General features: G+C 30.3%; 1 protein-coding gene across 2 annotated transcripts; it reads left to right on the plus strand.

Annotated features, from left to right (window-relative positions):
• The first annotated feature begins 1,590 nt into the window (after positions 1-1,590).
• On the plus strand, positions 1,591-19,721 carry LOC111628672 (E3 ubiquitin-protein ligase mib1-like). 2 transcript variants are annotated; one of them, XM_023372498.1, is made up of 7 exons: positions 1,591-1,769; positions 2,047-2,228; positions 3,167-3,362; positions 3,434-3,512; positions 17,977-18,138; positions 18,301-18,413; positions 18,485-19,721. In XM_023372498.1, exons 2-7 carry the CDS (start codon positions 2,053-2,055, stop codon positions 18,623-18,625), a joined length of 867 nt encoding a protein of 288 aa, XP_023228266.1. In that variant the 5' UTR covers positions 1,591-1,769; positions 2,047-2,052; the 3' UTR covers positions 18,626-19,721. The 2 variants fall into 2 exon arrangements, with proteins under 2 accessions (XP_023228266.1, XP_023228265.1); XM_023372497.1 differs by lacking the exon at positions 3,434-3,512 and adding an exon at positions 5,197-5,275.
• Positions 19,722-21,470: the final 1,749 nt, after the last annotated feature.

A 21,470-nucleotide genomic window follows, 5' to 3' on the forward strand; every position in this document is an offset into this window, starting at 1 on the left:
AGTCAAGGAAGAGTTAAAATGGTTTTGCTATGGTAATGACTCAGCTCAAAAGTCAAACCAATAATAATTGTAAATCATATGATGACTCGCCTGAGCTGAAAGGTGTATAAAAGAGGCCCAAATCCAGGCATCAGAGAGCTCCTCAGCAGACAACAGTAGAAAACACCAGCCTTGCCAGACTTCCAATGAATCATCCCATACAAGGAAGGCATCAACGGCAGATAACAATAGTAGACATAAGTGGACCCATCCTGCCATAATCACAAAGAAATTTCAACTAGAAGTGAACTCCATTTACTGGTGGACATCAGTGAAGGACCAAGCAAAAAGGAAGAAGGAACTAGATCAAGAGACTGACCAGCCCTACGAGAAAAGGCTGCTCTCTTTTTCCTGGTATGTTGTAGTTCGGATACCCCATTAGGCAGCCCCCTCACTTTATAGATAGAAATAGGCAATTTCTTGAATTGGATTTTAAGAATATTATCCAGAACCTAATTTTCGATAATAAACTCTTATTATTTGTATTTTAACTTTACATTCATCCTCCTAAGAGGTTCTTTCCTGGACTTTGGAGTGACTCTTATCCTCACGCTGTAACTATCTGTTTGTGTCAAAATCAGCAGTGTGTCTGACAAAATACATCTGGTGTCAGAACTCTATCCTAACTTAATGTAATCTAACTTTTGATGGCCCCCTGACCCTCACAAGATTGTAATCTATAAATTATCTTTTAAAATTCAGTCTTGCCTTTATTATTAGAAACAAATATATTTTTAGCAAATAGAGGATGTTTATAATAGATTGTTGGCATCTAAAATAAGACTGAAAAATAAATTGTAAACAGATTAACGAATATTGAAATTCATCTTTAATTATAATTTTCTTTGCAGTGTTTGGCATTTTATTTTCAGTCAACACATCCAATGATTTTTCTCCCTCTGAATTTTAACTTTTTATTGTTGGATTGGTTATTTAATGAAACAAATGTATATAATGCCATTTTATGGTTTTTCTTAGTGCTGAATGATAAGAAAGAACTCTTTACTTCATAAGTCTATGCCAGGCACTTTATTTTTATAATCTCTAATTATTCATAATTTTATGTGTATTCATCAAAATCTTATACTGTATGCCAAATATCAGATAGCTTGTATGTATGTATATATGTGTGTGTATATATATATATTTTTTATAATTTCATAAACCTTAACATATCAATTGTCACCATGTCATTGGATGAAATGCTCTCCAATGCTATTCTCAGTTAGGTATATCATTGTATATTACACTCAATTTATAACATTTATTCTTCAGCCAAACTCACAATTAATGTTATATGTTGTGTGTAATATACAATGATATGCCTAACTGAGAATAGCATTGGAGAGCATTTCATCCAATTACATGATGACAATTGATATGTTAAGGTTTATGAAATTATATAAAGATTATATATAAAATTGTTTTTCCAATACAATTATAAATCCAATTACTTTGTAATTGGAATTATTTTTAAATATAACCTTTCATTCTTTTAAACTCATACATTTGAAAGAAAATTTCTAATTTTAAAATTATATGTTACCTTTATTTAGCTTTTAGTAAGAGAAGGATGTAACTTAAATATCCCAGATAAAGATGGTGATACACCACTTCATGAAGCTCTTCGTCATCATACATTATCACAGCTTCGACAGCTACAAGATTTGCAAGAAGTTGGTAAGGTAGGAAGTGCAAATGAAGCTGGTCCTCTTTGTGGTACTACTGAGGTGAGAATTTTAGAAATTTAAGTATATCATTATTTATTATTTGAATATAATAGTAATAATGCATTTTAAACCTTTATTAGTTGTACTGGAGATAAGATTATACTATATTGTCTTCAAATAACAGCAAATAATTTTTTACATTTAACAACTTTTCTTTAAAAATACAATAAATATTAAAATTAAAGTACATATTTGAATAAATATAATTAAAAATATCTTAAATTTATATTTATTTGTTTACTTTTCCATTAAAAATATCTTAAATTTATATTTTTAGTTATTAATGGGTTTAGGAACACAAGGAGCAGATAAAAAAAGTAGTGCCTCAATTGCCTGTTTCCTTGTATCTAATGGTGCTGATCTAAACATAAAAAATAAAAAAGCTCAAACTCCACTAGATTTATGTCCTGATCCAAACTTATGTAAAGCATTAACCAAATGTCATAAAGAAAGATCAAAGTAAGTATTATTATTAATTAAATCATATCATTTTAAAAGTGTTTTTAAAGTTAGGAATTGAAATAAAATTATAAAAATAAAGTAATGATTTCTCTGAATTCATTATTTAAGTATCCAAAATTGTTCCTGAATACTTGAATTTCAAATAACTTTGGTAATAAATAAATATAAAGAGGAACAAAGAACTTTGTCTTACTTTCTAGATTTCAAATAATTAAAAATTTCATCTGATTTATTTAAAAATAATTTTTATATATTATTGAATATACAGTCAATTCTGCTTAATTGGGACACATCAAGACCTGACTAAGTGGCTGTCTCAATAAAGTGAATTTTATGAGAACAGAGAAAATAAAAAATGAATACTGAAGACAAAACTATTGAAAAATATAATTAATGTGAATACATATATTAATATGTAAATAGCCAAGACTTAGCATGCTTTTCAATGACTATCAACTTCTGTTTGTTACTTCCTGACTTATTACAGCAGCACAATGCAATAATGCAATCCACTGCTTTTTTCCAACCTGATGGTACTTTTTGTTTAAAACTCAGGAAACCATCAGGGATAGCATGGTAAAACAGTCCTATTTCATCTGCATTGTAGATTTGATCAGGACTAAATTTCTGCAGCAATTCAGGCAACATAGCTGATTTCCACTCTTTGGCACTTTTAGTGTCAGCAATGTTTTTTTCACTATGTTATTTATTCTTAAATTTTATTTCATGACTGGTTTTTCATTTTGTTTAATTGCTATGTGTATTGTAATTATTTTTGTAGTTCACATGCTTTTCTAAAATTTCTCCATTTTTAAATAATGAAAATAAAAATGAATTTTTAATTTTTTTAAAATCCTGCTTAATATTCTATAATTATTATAAATCTCTGCTTAAATATGAAATAAATATTTATTTAATATTTATCATCATTGTAGTAGTCAGCAACCTAGCACTTTAACTACAGCACCTCCACAAAATGATCAAGATACATTAGAAGAATGCATGGTTTGTTCAGATTTGAAACGAGATACATTATTTGGGCCTTGTGGTCATATAGCAACATGTTCACTTTGTTCTCCACGTGTTAAGAAATGTCTCATGTGCAAAGAACAAGTTCAATCAAGAACAAAAGTAAGTTATTACAGAATTTGCTAACTTACTTTCTACATAAATATAAAATTAATTTTGCAAAATTTTATTAGATTGAAGAATGTGTTGTTTGTTCTGATAAACGTGCTTCTGTTTTGTTCAAGCCTTGTGGACATATGTGTGCTTGTGATGGTATGTATTTTATTTTAAAATGATTATTATATTTTTTGTATAAGTAATTATTAATTAAATGATTGTAATAGAAAAAATTTCATTTCAGTGTTAAAATTCTGTGACTTATTTTTGACAATTTAGTTACATGAAATAAATATTGTCATTCTAAAATTATTTTTATTTATTCTTATATAATTATTTTAAATTTTAATAAAACAATATTCTTACAAAAGTGAATAAATGAATATTTACACTTCTGAAAAATAATTTTGAAAATAAAGTAACATATCTGTAACCTAGAATCACAAGTATCAAATAATTTTCTTCCATTTTGAACAGATAACTAACATTTTGAACAGAACTTTAAACTATATCAGATAAATATCAGTTACTGTATTTACTTGAATATAAGACGAACTTGCATATAGGACGAGGTGTGACTTTAAAGATCAAAATAAAGAAAATTAGATTTATTAATACAATTCTAATTTTATTTCATTTAATCACAAGTAAAATATCAAATGAATATAATGCACACATTGTCCCACAAAAATTACTAGCATTTTAAACTTTAAGGAAAATCTTGTAAAATTGACATAATTTGTTCACAAAAAGCTTGACAATGGGGAACCCTTTTTTGCCAATTCTTAACAGTCAAATTCACTCTCTGTTCGATTACACTTATGAGTTTCTCCAAATTCTGATTTCCTAATAATCATCTGTTTTCATGTGGAAATGGATTAAAACCATATTGGGCTCCTGTGTGATCTTGGAATTTCAATCTTGAATTCAATTCAAAAGCTTTGCTTTTCCTATTGCTATTCGTCTTTACTCCTGACAATATAAAAGAATGATTCAAATGACCCAGATAAAATACTTATGTTTTTAAATACAAGAGGGTAAGTATTCGATAAAAAAAGGCAAATACACTTTATAAAAATTATTTGCAAAAACATAGACTGTTTCACTTGTACGTATAGGACAACCTAGGAATTTGAAGCTGTGATAAATGAATAAAAACCTCATCTTATATGCGAGTAAATACAGTATGTCATTTTCATATAAGGGATTGCATGGTAAAACAGTACTATTTCATCTGCATTGTAGATTTGATCAGGACTAAATTTCTGCAGCAATTCAGGCAACTTAGTTGATTTCCACTCTTTGTCACTTGTAGTGTCAGCAATGTTTTTTTCACTATGTTATTTATTCTTAAATTTTATTTCATGACTGGTTTTTCATCTTGTTTAATTGCTATGTGTATTGTAATTATTTTTGTAGTTCACATGCTTTTCTAAAATTTCTCCATTTTTAAATAATGAAAATAAAAATGAATTTTTAATTTTTTTAAAATCCTGCTTAATATTCTATAATTATTATAAATCTCTGCTTAAATATGAAATAAATATTTATTTAATATTTATCATCATTGTAGTAGTCAGCAACCTAGCACTTTAACTACAGCACCTCCACAAAATGATCAAGATACATTAGAAGAATGCATGGTTTGTTCAGATTTGAAACGAGATACATTATTTGGGCCTTGTGGTCATATAGCAACATGTTCACTTTGTTCTCCACGTGTTAAGAAATGTCTCATGTGCAAAGAACAAGTTCAATCAAGAACAAAAGTAAGTTATTACAGAATTTGCTAACTTACTTTCTACATAAATATAAAATTAATTTTGCAAAATTTTATTAGATTGAAGAATGTGTTGTTTGTTCTGATAAACGTGCTTCTGTTTTGTTCAAGCCTTGTGGACATATGTGTGCTTGTGATGGTATGTATTTTATTTTAAAATGATTATTATATTTTTTGTATAAGTAATTATTAATTAAATGATTGTAATAGAAAAAATTTCATTTCAGTGTTAAAATTCTGTGACTTATTTTTGACAATTTAGTTACATGAAATAAATATTGTCATTCTAAAATTATTTTTATTTATTCTTATATAATTATTTTAAATTTTAATAAAACAATATTCTTACAAAAGTGAATAAATGAATATTTACACTTCTGAAAAATAATTTTGAAAATAAAGTAACATATCTGTAACCTAGAATCACAAGTATCAAATAATTTTCTTCCATTTTGAACAGATAACTAACATTTTGAACAGAACTTTAAACTATATCAGATAAATATCAGTTACTGTATTTACTTGAATATAAGACGAACTTGCATATAGGACGAGGTGTGACTTTAAAGATCAAAATAAAGAAAATTAGATTTATTAATACAATTCTAATTTTATTTCATTTAATCACAAGTAAAATATCAAATGAATATAATGCACACATTGTCCCACAAAAATTACTAGCATTTTAAACTTTAAGGAAAATCTTGTAAAATTGACATAATTTGTTCACAAAAAGCTTGACAATGGGGAACCCTTTTTTGCCAATTCTTAACAGTCAAATTCACTCTCTGTTCGATTACACTTATGAGTTTCTCCAAATTCTGATTTCCTAATAATCATCTGTTTTCATGTGGAAATGGATTAAAACCATATTGGGCTCCTGTGTGATCTTGGAATTTCAATCTTGAATTCAATTCAAAAGCTTTGCTTTTCCTATTGCTATTCGTCTTTACTCCTGACAATATAAAAGAATGATTCAAATGACCCAGATAAAATACTTATGTTTTTAAATACAAGAGGGTAAGTATTCGATAAAAAAAGGCAAATACACTTTATAAAAATTATTTGCAAAAACATAGACTGTTTCACTTGTACGTATAGGACAACCTAGGAATTTGAAGCTGTGATAAATGAATAAAAACCTCATCTTATATGCGAGTAAATACAGTATGTCATTTTCATATAAGGGATTGCATGGTAAAACAGTACTATTTCATCTGCATTGTAGATTTGATCAGGACTAAATTTCTGCAGCAATTCAGGCAACTTAGTTGATTTCCACTCTTTGTCACTTGTAGTGTCAGCAATGTTTTTTTCACTATGTTATTTATTCTTAAATTTTATTTCATGACTGGTTTTTCATCTTGTTTAATTGCTATGTGTATTGTAATTATTTTTGTAGTTCACATGCTTTTCTAAAATTTCTCCATTTTTAAATAATGAAAATAAAAATGAATTTTTAATTTTTTTAGTACATATGTAAAAAAAATACTACTAGGTTTAATCTAAATTACTCCAAAATGATTCCAACTAAAGATGGGAGTAGTCAAATGAAATAATTGAGAACTGTTCAATTGCAAAAATTTCTTGTTTCCAAGAAATTGTGCTAGGTATTCAATTACTGTGGAGAAGTGGTTCTTATGAGCTCACACAACAGTGAATAAGACAATTTCAGTACCAAAAACTAGTGTAATGCTTCACCATCAAAAATTCTAATCAGATTATTCTGCGATTTTATTTTTTAAGGAATTTAATACTCTAATTTAATTGTTTACTTCATACTCTGTAATTATCAACATGTTAATCAACTTGTTTTCAAACACACTGTACATAGCAAATTGGTAGCATTGGATTACCTTATTGTCAATATTTTTATGAGTTACTTTTGTTGCTTGTTTTTGAGAATTTAATTTTCAGAAATTCATTTGATTCTTAAAAGTATATGATTCTGCCCTTTATTAATTTTAATTTTAACATGTCATATGATCTTTAGAGATGACAAGGTTTGAAATCATTCTCAGAATACAGTTTGTCATGCTTTGCAATTTTACTGTCTATAGATGGAATCTTAATTTTGCACATATCTAGGTTAAGTTATGTTTCTTTAAGTCCTGTAATGTAGAAATGGAAAAGATTCATAAATCTTTTCCATTTCTACATTAGACAGTTTTCTGACTTATAGTAAGATTTAAAATAAAAATTCTTCAAAATGGAGCAATTTTCTTTCATTTAGGCATGTTTCCATTTTATTTCATTGTTTCTTGTTCTCTTTTTAAGATTTTTGAAAATGAGCCTAAAATTGCTTTGGACATATTACACAGAAACTCTTAGGTGATTTATAATTAAATATTCCTGGAGGTAGACATTAGGTACCATCTCTTGATAAATTAAATAATTAATTTAATTTAAAAGGTTCTGGAAGTAAAGAATTAGCCCAAAGCAGGACTCGAACCCACAATTCCCATGCAGTTGTGTTGGCAGTTATGCTACTCAGACCTTCATCTAATCTTCATTTTTAGAATTATTAATTTAGATGCAATCATAATAGTTACTCACAGGGCCGACTAGAGACAATTCAGCACCCATGACCTATAACTTCCACTGTAGCACTGTGAATATAAACATCCATAAACCCAATTATTAGATTAAAGTCGAATGATTGCTGATTGTATCAGGTGATATAATTTGCAATTGTTTGGCTTTAATCTAATAATTGGGTTTATGGATGTTTATATTTGTAACTAAAAGTTCTTGTGTGATAGGTTCTCCAAAGCAATTTTATGCTCACTTTCAACAGGTTTCCATTTTACTCAGGTTCTGTTTCAGATAGGTTTTATTGTATCAGTTTTTTATGAAATAAGTATAGTATAACTGTCCATCTGAAAATATTAAGCAAGATAAGTAAATAAGACTATAATCAGTTAAAATTTTGGTTTTATTGACTTTAACGTCAAAAAGTCGTGTTAAAACAATTACAGAATGTATAAGTTGAAGATTTAAAAATTAAGATTATTATTAAGTGATAGTAATTTATTCGACATATGGCTGAAATAAGAAATACCAGTAATTTAAATTCTTATACCTGTACTGTAAACAAGTAATGACTAAAATTATTAAAACATATCATGTAAAGCATTTAAGTAATAACATATACATCAACACAAATACACACCAAGTGATCCACTGAATTTTCTATCTGACTATATTAAGGCTAATTAATAAATCAGATACAAAACATTTTGGTTAGGCAGTTAAGCCACCATTTCATGATGATTTAAACTTAGAAATAAATTAAATTGAAATAAGTTTAAATCATCATGAAATGGTGGCTTAACTGCCTAACCAAAATGTTTTGTATCTGATTTATTAATTTGCCTTAATATAATCAGATAGAAAATTCAGTGGATCACTTGGTGTGTATTTGGATTGATGTATATGTTATTACTTAACTATTTTCAGTCGTTTTATAAAGTAGAAACAGATTGTTTCTATGTTATAAAACGACTGAAAATAGTTATACTACAGATCATGTAAGTGATATTGACCACAATTAAAACTGACTAAGACTTGATTCTTAAATAAACCAAATGAAGAATATAGTTAGTGTATTGATTTTTTTAGTTTTAGTAAAACATTACTTAAACTAGTACAGCTCATGTCCATTAGATACAAAAAGAGATGTATTTCAGCAAAAATAAAACAATGTGTGGTATTAAGTAAATATATTGCCTCGTAAGGGTTAAAATAGTAACAACCTTCTTTTGATCAGGATTTTAAAATAGTAATATTTCCATGTATATTATTTTCTGGTATGATTTGATTATTATTACTCATTAATATTGAATAAAAGATACTTCTGAAGGTTGAGATCATTTTAAACTAACAAGCCAAGTTTTGGAGTAACAAACTGAAAGCAGGATTTTTTGCGTCACTTGATAGAACATTCATTCCAAAATCAGATTCAATAATAAAAGTGCATTGTAACATAGAAGCAAACAGAACTTTTTGTTTGAAGAGTGAAAACTTGTAATTATGTAATTCAGACCAGCTCCCTGATTAGAATCAGATCAAGTTTTTGAATGCTTCAAAATCAGCATCCACAATTTTGAAGCTGTAAATTGCCAGCAAAAAGCTTGTGTATGATGTTATTGTGCTTGATCAAGCTTAGTTTAACTTATTTAAAAAGAAATGAATGATCAGACTATGGATTTCATTATTGTCAGCATTGCAAATTTTAATGAAAAATGTAAAATTGTCAAAAATGCCAAAAATTTATTGATTTTAATATCACTCTGGCATTTTTGACAATTCTTTTTATTGGTACTGTTAGGAAGTTGTGAATGTGACCTTTGTCCTTGTAATCATCGCGCCCTCTCCTCTGCTATGCGAGAGGTGAGTTGAGTTATGTAAACCCTGTCAAAGGAAGTTGTACTTGGGTTCCAACTTTAGTTGGTCTTGAACGTGTGTTGTGCTCTAACATACATTCCTTTTTAGTCCTCTTATTCTTTGTGTTACCCTGACACCACTCTTCATTATATCCATATTTTGACATGGTAGCAGAGCGTGGTTAGGTTTAAGGGTTTAATGATCGAGGTTTACCATATGAAAAGGATCTAATTGGAAATTCAAGTAAGTGCTGTATACTTATTTGCTTACGAAAAGCATAACCCATCTGAACAACAAACAACACCATGAATAGTGTGGGGACGCAGCATGTAGATAAACTTGATGATGGCAACTACGAATTGTGGAAGTTACAAATGCATAGCATACTTGTTTGCAATGAACTTTGGTCGTATGTAAATGGATCCATAGAAAAACCAGACACCGATCCTGGACGACTAGATTGGCAGACAAAAGATGAAAAAGCTTTAGCGTTAATTTTACTAGGCATTAAGCAGAACCAGTTGAGCCACATAAAGAGGGCTGAAACTTCCAAAGAAGCTTGGGATGAATTGGAAAGGATACATAAATCGAAAGTTCCAATTAAAAAGGCAGTACTATACAGACAGCTTTATCAGATGAAAAAGGGAACTGAAAAATCAATGTTGAGACATGTAAGTGAATTTATGGAAAAGGCTGAACAATTAGAAGAAGCAGGTATACCAATTCCAAGTGAGTTACTATCTATAATGTTACTAAATTCATTGCCCGATGAATACGAGACATTTAGAATTGCCATTGAGTCCCGAGACGACATACTGAAGCCTGAATCATTAAAAATAAAATTAATTGAAGAAGAAACAAGACGACAAGATAAGGAAGAGTTTTTAGTCGAACAAAGTGCACTTTACATGGGATCTAAACAAAAGAAAAGTTCTTTCCGACAAAACTACCCAAAAGGAAATAATCATTCTTCTTCACAATTCACAGGAACATGCTATATATGTGTTAGACCAGGCCACCATGCAGCTGAGTGTAGAAGTAATAACAGATATTTGCAAAGGAACAATACACGCAAAAGAATGACGCTATGGTGGTCACAGTACAAACGGCTCAACCTCTAAACTCAACAGACTGGTGTCTTGATAGCGGAGCAACCGCACATATGTGTAGCGACTGTATGAAATTTACAGAGATAAATCAAGATCTCCACAAAGAAATACAAACTGCAGGAAAAGATGCATTAAGATCCATTGGAACTGGAACAATTAATATAAGCGTGCGTGTCAACAACACCAAAAATACAATTAAGCTACAAGATGTGATAGCCGTTCCAGATTTGAGAAACAACTTGATATCTTTACCTAAAATTACAGAACATGGATATTCTGTCACATTCAAAAGAGAATCTGCAACTGTTACTCGCCAAGATGGTTCCATCGCCTTGATAGCAAAGAAAAGAGATCAGCTATACGTAGTAGAAACTAGATCTGACGCAGTATTGAATGTAGAAGAAAGTGACAATCTTTTGAGATGGCATCAACGACTTGGTCATCTAAACATCAACGATCTAAAGAAACTAGCAAGCAAAAAAATGATAGATGGAATAACATTGAAACAAACCCAAGATAGAATTGATTGTGAAACATGCTACAAAGGAAAGATTCATCAATTACCCTTTAAGTCATCCAACACGAGAGAGAAAAGTATACTGGGATTAGTCCATTCTGACATATGTGTATCTGATTTATTAATTTGCCTTAATATAATCAGATAGAAAATTCAGTGGATCACTTGGTGTGTATTTGGATTGATGTATATGTTATTACTTAACTATTTTCAGTCGTTTTATAAAGTAGAAACAGATTGTTTCTATGTTATAAAACGACTGAAAATAGTTATACTACAGATCATGTAAGTGATATTGACCACAATTAAAACTGACTAAGACTTGATTCTTAAATAAACCAAATGAAGAATATAGTTAGTGTATTGATTTTTTTAGTTTTAGTAAAACATTACTTAAACTAGTACAGCTCATGTCCATTAGATACAAAAAGAGATGTATTTCAGCAAAAATAAAACAATGTGTGGTATTAAGTAAATATATTGCCTCGTAAGGGTTAAAATAGTAACAACCTTCTTTTGATCAGGATTTTAAAATAGTAATATTTCCATGTATATTATTTTCTGGTATGATTTGATTATTATTACTCATTAATATTGAATAAAAGATACTTCTGAAGGTTGAGATCATTTTAAACTAACAAGCCAAGTTTTGGAGTAACAAACTGAAAGCAGGATTTTTTGCGTCACTTGATAGAACATTCATTCCAAAATCAGATTCAATAATAAAAGTGCATTGTAACATAGAAGCAAACAGAACTTTTTGTTTGAAGAGTGAAAACTTGTAATTATGTAATTCAGACCAGCTCCCTGATTAGAATCAGATCAAGTTTTTGAATGCTTCAAAATCAGCATCCACAATTTTGAAGCTGTAAATTGCCAGCAAAAAGCTTGTGTATGATGTTATTGTGCTTGATCAAGCTTAGTTTAACTTATTTAAAAAGAAATGAATGATCAGACTATGGATTTCATTATTGTCAGCATTGCAAATTTTAATGAAAAATGTAAAATTGTCAAAAATGCCAAAAATTTATTGATTTTAATATCACTCTTTGGCATTTTTGACAATACTTTTTATTGGTACTGTTAGGAAGTTGTGAATGTGACCTTTGTCCTTGTAATCATCGCGCCCTCTCCTCTGCTATGCGAGAGGTGAGTTGAGTTATGTAAACCCTGTCAAAGGAAGTTGTACTTGGGTTCCAACTTTAGTTGGTCTTGAACGTGTGTTGTGCTCTAACATACATTCCTTTTTAGTCCTCTTATTCTTTGTGTTACCCTGACACCACTCTTCATTATATCCATATTTTGACATGGTAGCAGAGCGTGGTTAGGTTTAAGGGTTTAATGATCGAGGTTTACTATATGAAAAGGATCTAATTGGAAATTCAAGTAAGTGCTGTATACTTATTTGCTTACGAAAAGCATAACCCATCTGAACAACAAACAACACCATGAATAGTGTGGGGACGCAGCATGTAGATAAACTTGATGATGGCAACTACGAATTGTGGAAGTTACAAATGCATAGCATACTTGTTTGCAATGAACTTTNTTTTATACAAAGTGACTTAACGGATGAAATATATAAGGAGCAACCGGAGCACTTCAAAACAAAAGGAAGAGAAGGTATGGTGTGTCGATTAACTAAACCCCTATACGGATTAAAACAAGCAGGACACGGATGGTACAAGCGATTAGACAGCTACCTCCTAAGCATAGGCATGAAGAGAAAAAGTTCCGATCCTTGTGCTTACATCCAAAATGAAGGCAGAGACAAGATTATCATCATAGTTTATGTTGATGACATGCTAATTTCCTCACGCAACTTAGAGATGATAAGAAAAATCAAACACATTCAAAATGAAAGATTTGGGTATAGCAAATGAAGTTCTTGGAATATGGATAGAAAGAGAGGGGACTACCGGAAAGATGAAACTTACTCAAGAAAAGTACGCTAAAGATCTCCTAAAAAATTTAATATGCAAGCATGTAGACCAGTTTCAACACCGATCGAATCAAATCTAAAATTAACAAAAGAGATGGCTCTGCAGTCAGAGAGCGAAATGAAAGGAAAACTGTACAGAGAACTTATCGGGGGACTCCTTTATCTGGCGAACTCAACGTGCCCAGATCTGGCATTTGCAGCTAGCATGTTAAGCCGTTTCTGCTCTAATCCAGGTATCGTTCATTGGAAAATGGCCAAGAGAGTACTCCAATACATTCAAGCAACTGTAAATTACGGTCTACACTACGAGAAGTGCGATCAGAAGCTGTGCGCACATGTGGACTCAGATTGGGCCGGAGATATTGACAACTGGAAGTCTTCATTAGGCAACATGATAATTCTAGCGAATGGACCCATCAACTGGGAATCAAGGAAACAAAAATCTGTTGCGCTTTCGACGATGGAAGCGGAGTACATGGCCCTATCTGACATGACCAAGGAAGCCATCCACATGAGAAGGATGCTAAGAGAAATGCAATTTGAAAGTTATGTGAATGCACTGACGATAGTTTACTGCGACAGTCAGAGTGCCATTCAGCTGAGCAAAAATATTGTTCACCATGGGAGAAGTAAACACATTGACATCAGGTATCACTTCTCCCGTGAAGCTCAAGAAAAGGGGGAAATTAAAACAGAATATATCCCTACAACAAAGATGAAAGCAGATGTGCTAACGAAGGCTCTTCCGAGAAGCAAACATGAGGCAAACATCAAGCTGCTTGGACTAAACAAAGCCTAGATAGATCCACTGGTAACTATTTACAATGGTGAAGACAGGTAACACGACGTATGTGTGTGTGTATATCGACTGCTCAGAGCAAGAGGATTACAACTCAAAATTTTCGATGTTTTAGTTATTGTACTTATGGGAATGCTTGTATCGATTTCTATCTTATGTATAAAGATTATATCTCTAAATGGCTTATTATAGCTCTGGGATGTACATATAACAGTTTTGCAATATGCTAATACACTCTGTTATTGAATTCAAGAGGGTTACATTTTGAGTTGTAACAGTTTTCAGCTTTCAATTAATTGCATTCTTGGTGAAAGAAAGTTGCATATAAAGTTGCAACTCTTTTGCATTCTAAATCTATCTATCTATATAACCCAAAGACCACTGATGGAATAATAGAAGATGACTTCCGGGGAAAACATGAAAGCAGAAAGAAAACTGATGAGGAAATACTGAAGAATGTGAAAGAACACATACTGTCTTTTGAACGTGTTGAATCACACTATTGTAGAAGAAATTCAACCAAACAGTATTTAGATGGCAGCTTAAACATTAGTGAAATGTATCGGCTATACACAGACTATTGCAGAGAAAAAGAATTACCACTTGCTAAAAAACACATTTACTCAACGGTATTTCATTCACTTAATCTTTCATTTCATCAGCCGAAAAAAGATCAGTGTTGTATATGTACTGGATATAAGAACAGTACAGATACAGAGAAATTACAATTGCAGGACAATTATAACACACATATAAAAGAAAAAGAAATGTCAAGAGCTGAAAAGACTAAGGACATTGAAGCAGCAAAACAGGATACAAATAAAATTGCTTGCTGCTTTGATCTCCAAGCAGTTCTCCCTTCACCTTGTGGTGAGTGCTCTTCCTTATACTACAAAAGGAAACTCTCATGTTACAACTTTACAATTTATGATATTTCAAACAGTAAGGGCCACTGTTATTTTTGGCATGAAGGCTTGGCCAAACGAGGTTCAAATGAAATTGGAACATGCCTCTATAAGTTCATTACTTCATTGCCCAATACAGTTAATGAAGTAGTTTTGTTTTCAGATAATTGTGCAGGGCAGAACAAGAATAAATTCATTGCTTCATTACTTTTATACTGTGTAAATAATATAGACCATATTAACACTATTACTCACAAATTTCTCATTCAAGGGCACACACAGAATGAGAATGATTCAATGCATTCCACCATTGAGCGTGAAAAACGAAGAGTTGTTAAAGGTGGGACAATAACACTACCTGCTCAATGGGTACCAGTACTGAAATTAGCCAAGAAAAAAGGCAGCGTTTATAATGTGACTGAACTAGATACAGCAGATATCTTCAATTTGAAAGACTTATCACAACAAATGGGAAACAATTTCTCCAAAAATGAAAATAATAATTTAGTGAATTGGCCCAATATTAAGATCATTAAGGTCATGAAACAAGATCCTTATACCATCTTCTACAAGCACTCATATGCGCAAGAGGATTTTGAAAAGTTAAACATTCGACAAAGAATGAGAGGTAGATCTGCCAAAGTCATGCTGCACCCAGCTTATTCTTCACCACCAGGGATAGATGCTGGAAAGAAGAAAGATTTGCTGGACTTGTGTAAAAGTGGTGTCATTCCAAGCATGCATGCATCATTTTATAATTCTCTGAAAGTTTCCAGTAGTGTTGAAAAAGACTGATCTCTAATTTGCTTGATAAAACCATAGCACAATTAGTGATACTTTTTTAATGGCTGTGTTAATTTTTTGTGAACTTTCTTACTTTTGTTTTTATTGTTTGTCATGTTTGAACAACATGGGTCTCATAAAACCAGAATGTAACATTACATTTTTCTGTTCTGTTAAAATAAATACTGTAACTTTATATAAAATGTATATTATTATGTAATGGCAAACAGCTGTTCTAAGTAAAAAAGAATGGCAAACAGTTGTAACTGAGAAAACAATAATGACATTTTGAATGCAAAACTGTTGCAACTCAAAAAATATGTAATAATATAACAGAGAAAATACATTTAAATAATATTATTATTCCAACTCAATGTAATGACTATAATTAACATTCAAACCAAATTCCATTGATTTTAAACAATTCCCTGATTTATCAGCTGGAATTGAAAACTTCAAATGGCTCTCCTGAAAAATCTATATTTTTGAGTTGTAACACTCTTGTTCTGAGAAGTCGATATATATGTATACATATATCAAAATGGATATGGGAGTGGCTTGTAAGGAAAATTATCAAATGATTAGTTTCAGTGCATGAGCAGACTCCAGGCACACCAATAGAGAGGGTGTTAGGAAGTTGTGAATGTGACCTTTGTCCTTGTAATTATCGCACCCTCTTCTCTGCTATGCGAGGAGTGAGTTGAGTTATATAAACCCTGTCAAGGGAAGTTGGACTTGGGTTCCAACTTTAGTTGGTCTTGAACATGTGTTGTGCTCTAATGTACATTCCTTTTTAGTCCTCTTATTCTTTGTCTTACCTCGACAGCACTCTTCATTATATCCATATTCTGACAGGTACAAAACAAATTTTGACTATTTGTTACTCAGAAATTCAGCTTGTCAGTATGATAAGCTGTGATCATAATTCTCTTATGAATAAAAGTGATTATTTTAGTACTTATGAAACTGTGCCAGTAATTGTTGTGCAACTCGAACACCAACTATATAGTGTATTCACTCGGACACAAGTCAAATCTCATCATTAATTTTTATTTAGTTTGTAAATAAAAATTAATGATGAGATTTGCCTTGTGTCCGAGTGAATACACTATATAGTTGGTGTTCGAGCTGCATAAAAAATGATTATATTAATGTTTGTACTTCAAATATCCTTCAATTTGGATTTTTGAATTTAGTAATACCCCAACTTATGTAAGTAATGTGGCCATAGATCTTTACATAACTCAAATTTGTAAATTGCTTCAGTGTAACTATGTAATTAATAACTCAATACTGTATTTATTAATTAATAAATAATATGTGTACTGTACATATACAGTAATACCCTGAACTTATGCGATAGGTGGGACCAGGGTATAATTTCGCATATAAATACATACAAATAATTTTTAATTGGAGCCGGAGACTAAAGAAAACAATAAATTTAGAAAAAAATGTTTAATAAAATCTTAGATAATACATATGTATTACACGATTATCACACCATAATTTTAACATCGTTTCCATGATGCTTGAATTTAAAGATTGAGAATTTTTTCTTTACCTTTTATAGTTGTTCTGACCATCAATTCTGGTAGATCAAACTTCTTTGCCAATTCACAAATTTTCATTTTTGTATCGAAGTCTTTAATAATGTTAACTTTACATTCCAAAGATAAAGTTTTTCTTTTCTTGTTTGATGCAGAAGAATCAGTTCTACTTCGTTCAGATGACATAGTAGAGTCTTTCAAGTCTCCACAGATATAACAAACACAGAAATAAATAACACAAAATAAATTGTAGCTATATGTCGATTCCGCGTGACACGTCCGAACATTTAAGCCGAACAATAGTGTGGGGGAGTGAGTAATCAAGAGCTGCGTGGCACTCAAACAAGAGACGAATCAACGAGATTTGAAAATCACGTAAGTCGAGGTATTACTGTATTATTATTTTTTGTATAAAATAATTGTTTTTGAGAAAGAGTGCCCAGTACGCTTGTGTACATGATTACAATTAAACCGAAAAGTAAAGGATTAGCAGAGCAATAAAGTAATAAATTGGTACAGTGCGAAAGAAAGAAAGGATGAATGAATGTTTGAAATAGAATAATTCTAATTCTTTGTAAAATTACATGTTATTGATACTTTCTCAAAAATTGGAAAAAAATCTGAGTATTTACATTTTACCCAAATTGCATGCTATATAACTCAGGGTATTACTGTATTCAGATGTCTTGTATGACATTTTTGCTATTTTTCTGGAGAAAACTTTTTTGAAATAAAATTTAAACATTTGTGATATTCAATTAGGTAGATTTCAGATTGTAAATAATAATTAGTATCAGATTTAAAAATTTAGTTTAGTCAAATCTGTAAATTAATATGTTTTAATTTTAGGGTGTGCAACACTAATGAAGAAATGTGTACAATGCAGAGCTCAGATTGATAAATTACTGCCCTTTATTGTCTGTTGTGGAGGAACAGGTGAGTTCCCTACTCCCAAAGAAGAAATCCACAATAGCACAACTCTAACCCTGCCACAACTTTTACTATTGTCAGGTAACTTGTTTTTATTAGAAACTGGTACTGCTTTTTATTGGTTAATTAGAGTGTTGATGAATAACTGTAGTAAGATTTTGTTAGAACAGAAATTAGAAATTATTATTCTGTTAGTAAGATCATCATTAATTTGAATAATTGATACATATATTTTTACATTAGCACCTGCAGCTGGTCTTTCCACTGGTCCTGGCCAGTTAATGAATAATGGATGCAGAGATAATAATCATGATATACAAAAACTTCAACAACAGTTACAAGATATTAAAGAACAAGTATGCATATTTTTACATAACTTTTTGACACGATATCTATATTTTATTTATGTATTTTTGTTTTATTTCAGACCATGTGTCCTGTTTGTTTAGATCGCTTAAAAAACATGATTTTTCTATGTGGGCATGGAACTTGTCAAATGTGTGGAGATAGAATGTCTGAATGTCCAATCTGTCGCAAAACAGTAGAAAAACGCATTTTACTCTATTAAGTTCTACCATTCCTTTTCCAATTAAATGATGCCAGCTGCTGGTTGTTTTATATAAACATATTAAAAAGAGAGAGGAAAAAATATATATAAATAGAATAATTATATAATTTTATTTTATGCTTAATTATTATAATATAATTTGAGATTTATGTCATGCACATTTTCCTGTTATGTGACAAATTCATACATTATAGAATAGTTGTTTTAATTATATTTAATTTTTTTTTTTTGTTTCAATGTCATTAGCTCTAAATTCAAAGCAATGAAAATGTCAGATTTGTTAAACAAAACAAATTTTTAATATTAGAATTGCACATTTTTTTATTGCTGTAAATATATCTGCCAATTATTTATTTAAAGAACTACAGAAGCTTTTGGCCTTCTTTTAAGTTTTACACACATTGTCCTTTTATTGAATAAATATAAGTCAAACTTTTATTTCTCTATTTTTTATTATGATTTACGTGAATAACAGCATTTTAAAATAATTATTCATTATTTTTATAAGATTTTATTATTTAAATATCACGGTTTGATGTAACATACGAGCTAAATATATTATGATTTAAATAACAACTAGTGGACAAATAGAATTATTTTGGTTATTTTATTAAAACATTAGTTGAAAATGGATAGTTTCAGTAGAATATATTCCTTAAAAAGAATAAAATTTCAAATTAATTTTCTTTGTGGTTAATCAATATAGCTGCATTGTAAGGTGGTCAGCATGTTACTGTGGGAGATCTGGCTTGGAATTTGATGCAGATCCTCATACTTTATCATGGGTGGTATGGATTGATGCATCATTTTTCATCTCACACCTATGTTACCGACCTTGTAGATCAGATCTGCCCATAATAACTAATTATAAACATGAATCTAACATGTGCTGGTGCCTTGTGTTTTCTAAATCAATCAGTCATTATTTGTGATAAAAGAAAAATATGCTTTCTCATTTATCTGATATTTCAAATTTTCTAAAAAATGCTTTTTATTTACCATATGGTTATAAGTTTCTCTGTTATGCATTCTACAAAAAGGAGACAAATTGAAATTTTGCTATGAAAACTAGTAGCTAGCTTATCTAGAATATGAAGAAATGATTTAATGAATAAAAAAATTAGTTCAGATTTTTACCATTAGAAGAAGAGATGGTACTGCAAACACTGCTGGAAAAAAACAAACTCCCATTTTTATCTGGGGCATAAAATTGACAATGACATCTTGCTTCGAAATATTGATGTATATTTTAAGTAAAAATTTATGGTCAATTTTATTAGCATGCATAAATAAAGATAAAGGAATCAAGTGAGAATTTCAGATTTTTTGATTTCAAATATATAGTAGAGTATCGTTTATCCAAATCAATTGGGGACTGGGGTTGTTCGGATAACTTATTTTTCGGATAACCGATTATGTACGAAAAAATATATTAACCTACCCCTTGTTGAAATTTTTCTCCATTGCGTGTTGCTTCGCGTTGAATTTTCGTCAATGTTAAGCCTAATGTAAACTTTTTAAAATAATAATCATGGTTATTGTATCATTAAAAATTATTTCTCACAAACTAAATAAATATATTGAAAAATATAAAAACCAAAAAATATATACTTTAGAAGATGATCTAGTATCAAAAACGTTTGATTCAGCACCCCACACAGTCCTCAGAAAAATACCACACAAAAGTGCCAGTGCAGCCAGCTAAAACACACACACCAACAAAAAAAAAATATTGGGGTAGCCCAAGATATAGCCAAAGATTGCAGCGCCACAGCACTAGCAAAAATTTAAATTTGCCAACTGGAATTCTTTCGGATAACTGACTTTCAGATAAACGATGCTCTACTGTACTTTTACAAGAGATGCTCATTGTGTCATTCTTCACTAGAGATAACATGCTGAAAATGAAGAATTGCATGAGCCACAGTTTCATGTAGCATGTCATGAAGAAGAGCATGGTATTCCTGTTCTGTAGGAACATCAAAAATACAATACGTCATGCAAAATGATGTGTGTAACTTTCAATGGGTGGAAGTATATACCCTAACAGTTCCTTCATCTGCTGACCAGAGATGACCATATATTTTTACAGCCTTTTCTCGGTGTCGGCTACTCTAGGATCCTCAATCCTTGTGATTTCTAACCGTAGGGATACTTGAAGGACAACAGTATACCACCACAATAATGCTTGTTTTGGATAATCAGATTTAAACAGAAAGTGGTTTTAAGCTTGCTTTCAGGTAAATGACAATGTTTTATTGTCCATGAAACTGGTCCATTCAATCTTTTGTTTTCAGCATATCATATCTAGTGATGGATAGTAAATTAGATAGCTCCTGCAATAACATGTCTCTGAAACCAGTAACTGTGAAATTCTTACTTGTATCCTTCTATGTTATGTTTGCTGCACCATTTCTTACCTGTAGTGAAAATATAAGCTAATTTTGTTTTTCCATTGTTTCATATTCTAGATAAGATACTAATTATCATAGTGATATCTTTAATCATCTCCCTTCCAAAATATGGAAGTTTATTTTATAATTATCCAATATTATAATGTGTGAAACTTTTTACTTTTAGTTTCAGTTATAACTGAATAACCATATAAATCATTTATATGCTTTGGCTTCATTTAAAAGATGTACCAATGTGATATTTACATCATTTTGCAAATTATAATTTTCAAGAAATTAAAGTAATGATGTGAAACAATTTAAGTAAAAATTAAATAAATTTTTAAACCTGACAAAATGATTATGTAATATTCATCAAAGAATATGTATAAATTATTATCTACAAAAATGCTTTTTTAAATAGATTTTGTAATATTTTAAGTTGCATTTCA

Source organism: Centruroides sculpturatus, unplaced genomic scaffold (assembly GCF_000671375.1).
Source record: "Centruroides sculpturatus isolate CEXI.00-Female unplaced genomic scaffold, Cexi_2.0 scaffold406, whole genome shotgun sequence".
NCBI lineage: Eukaryota > Metazoa > Arthropoda > Arachnida > Scorpiones > Buthidae > Centruroides > Centruroides sculpturatus.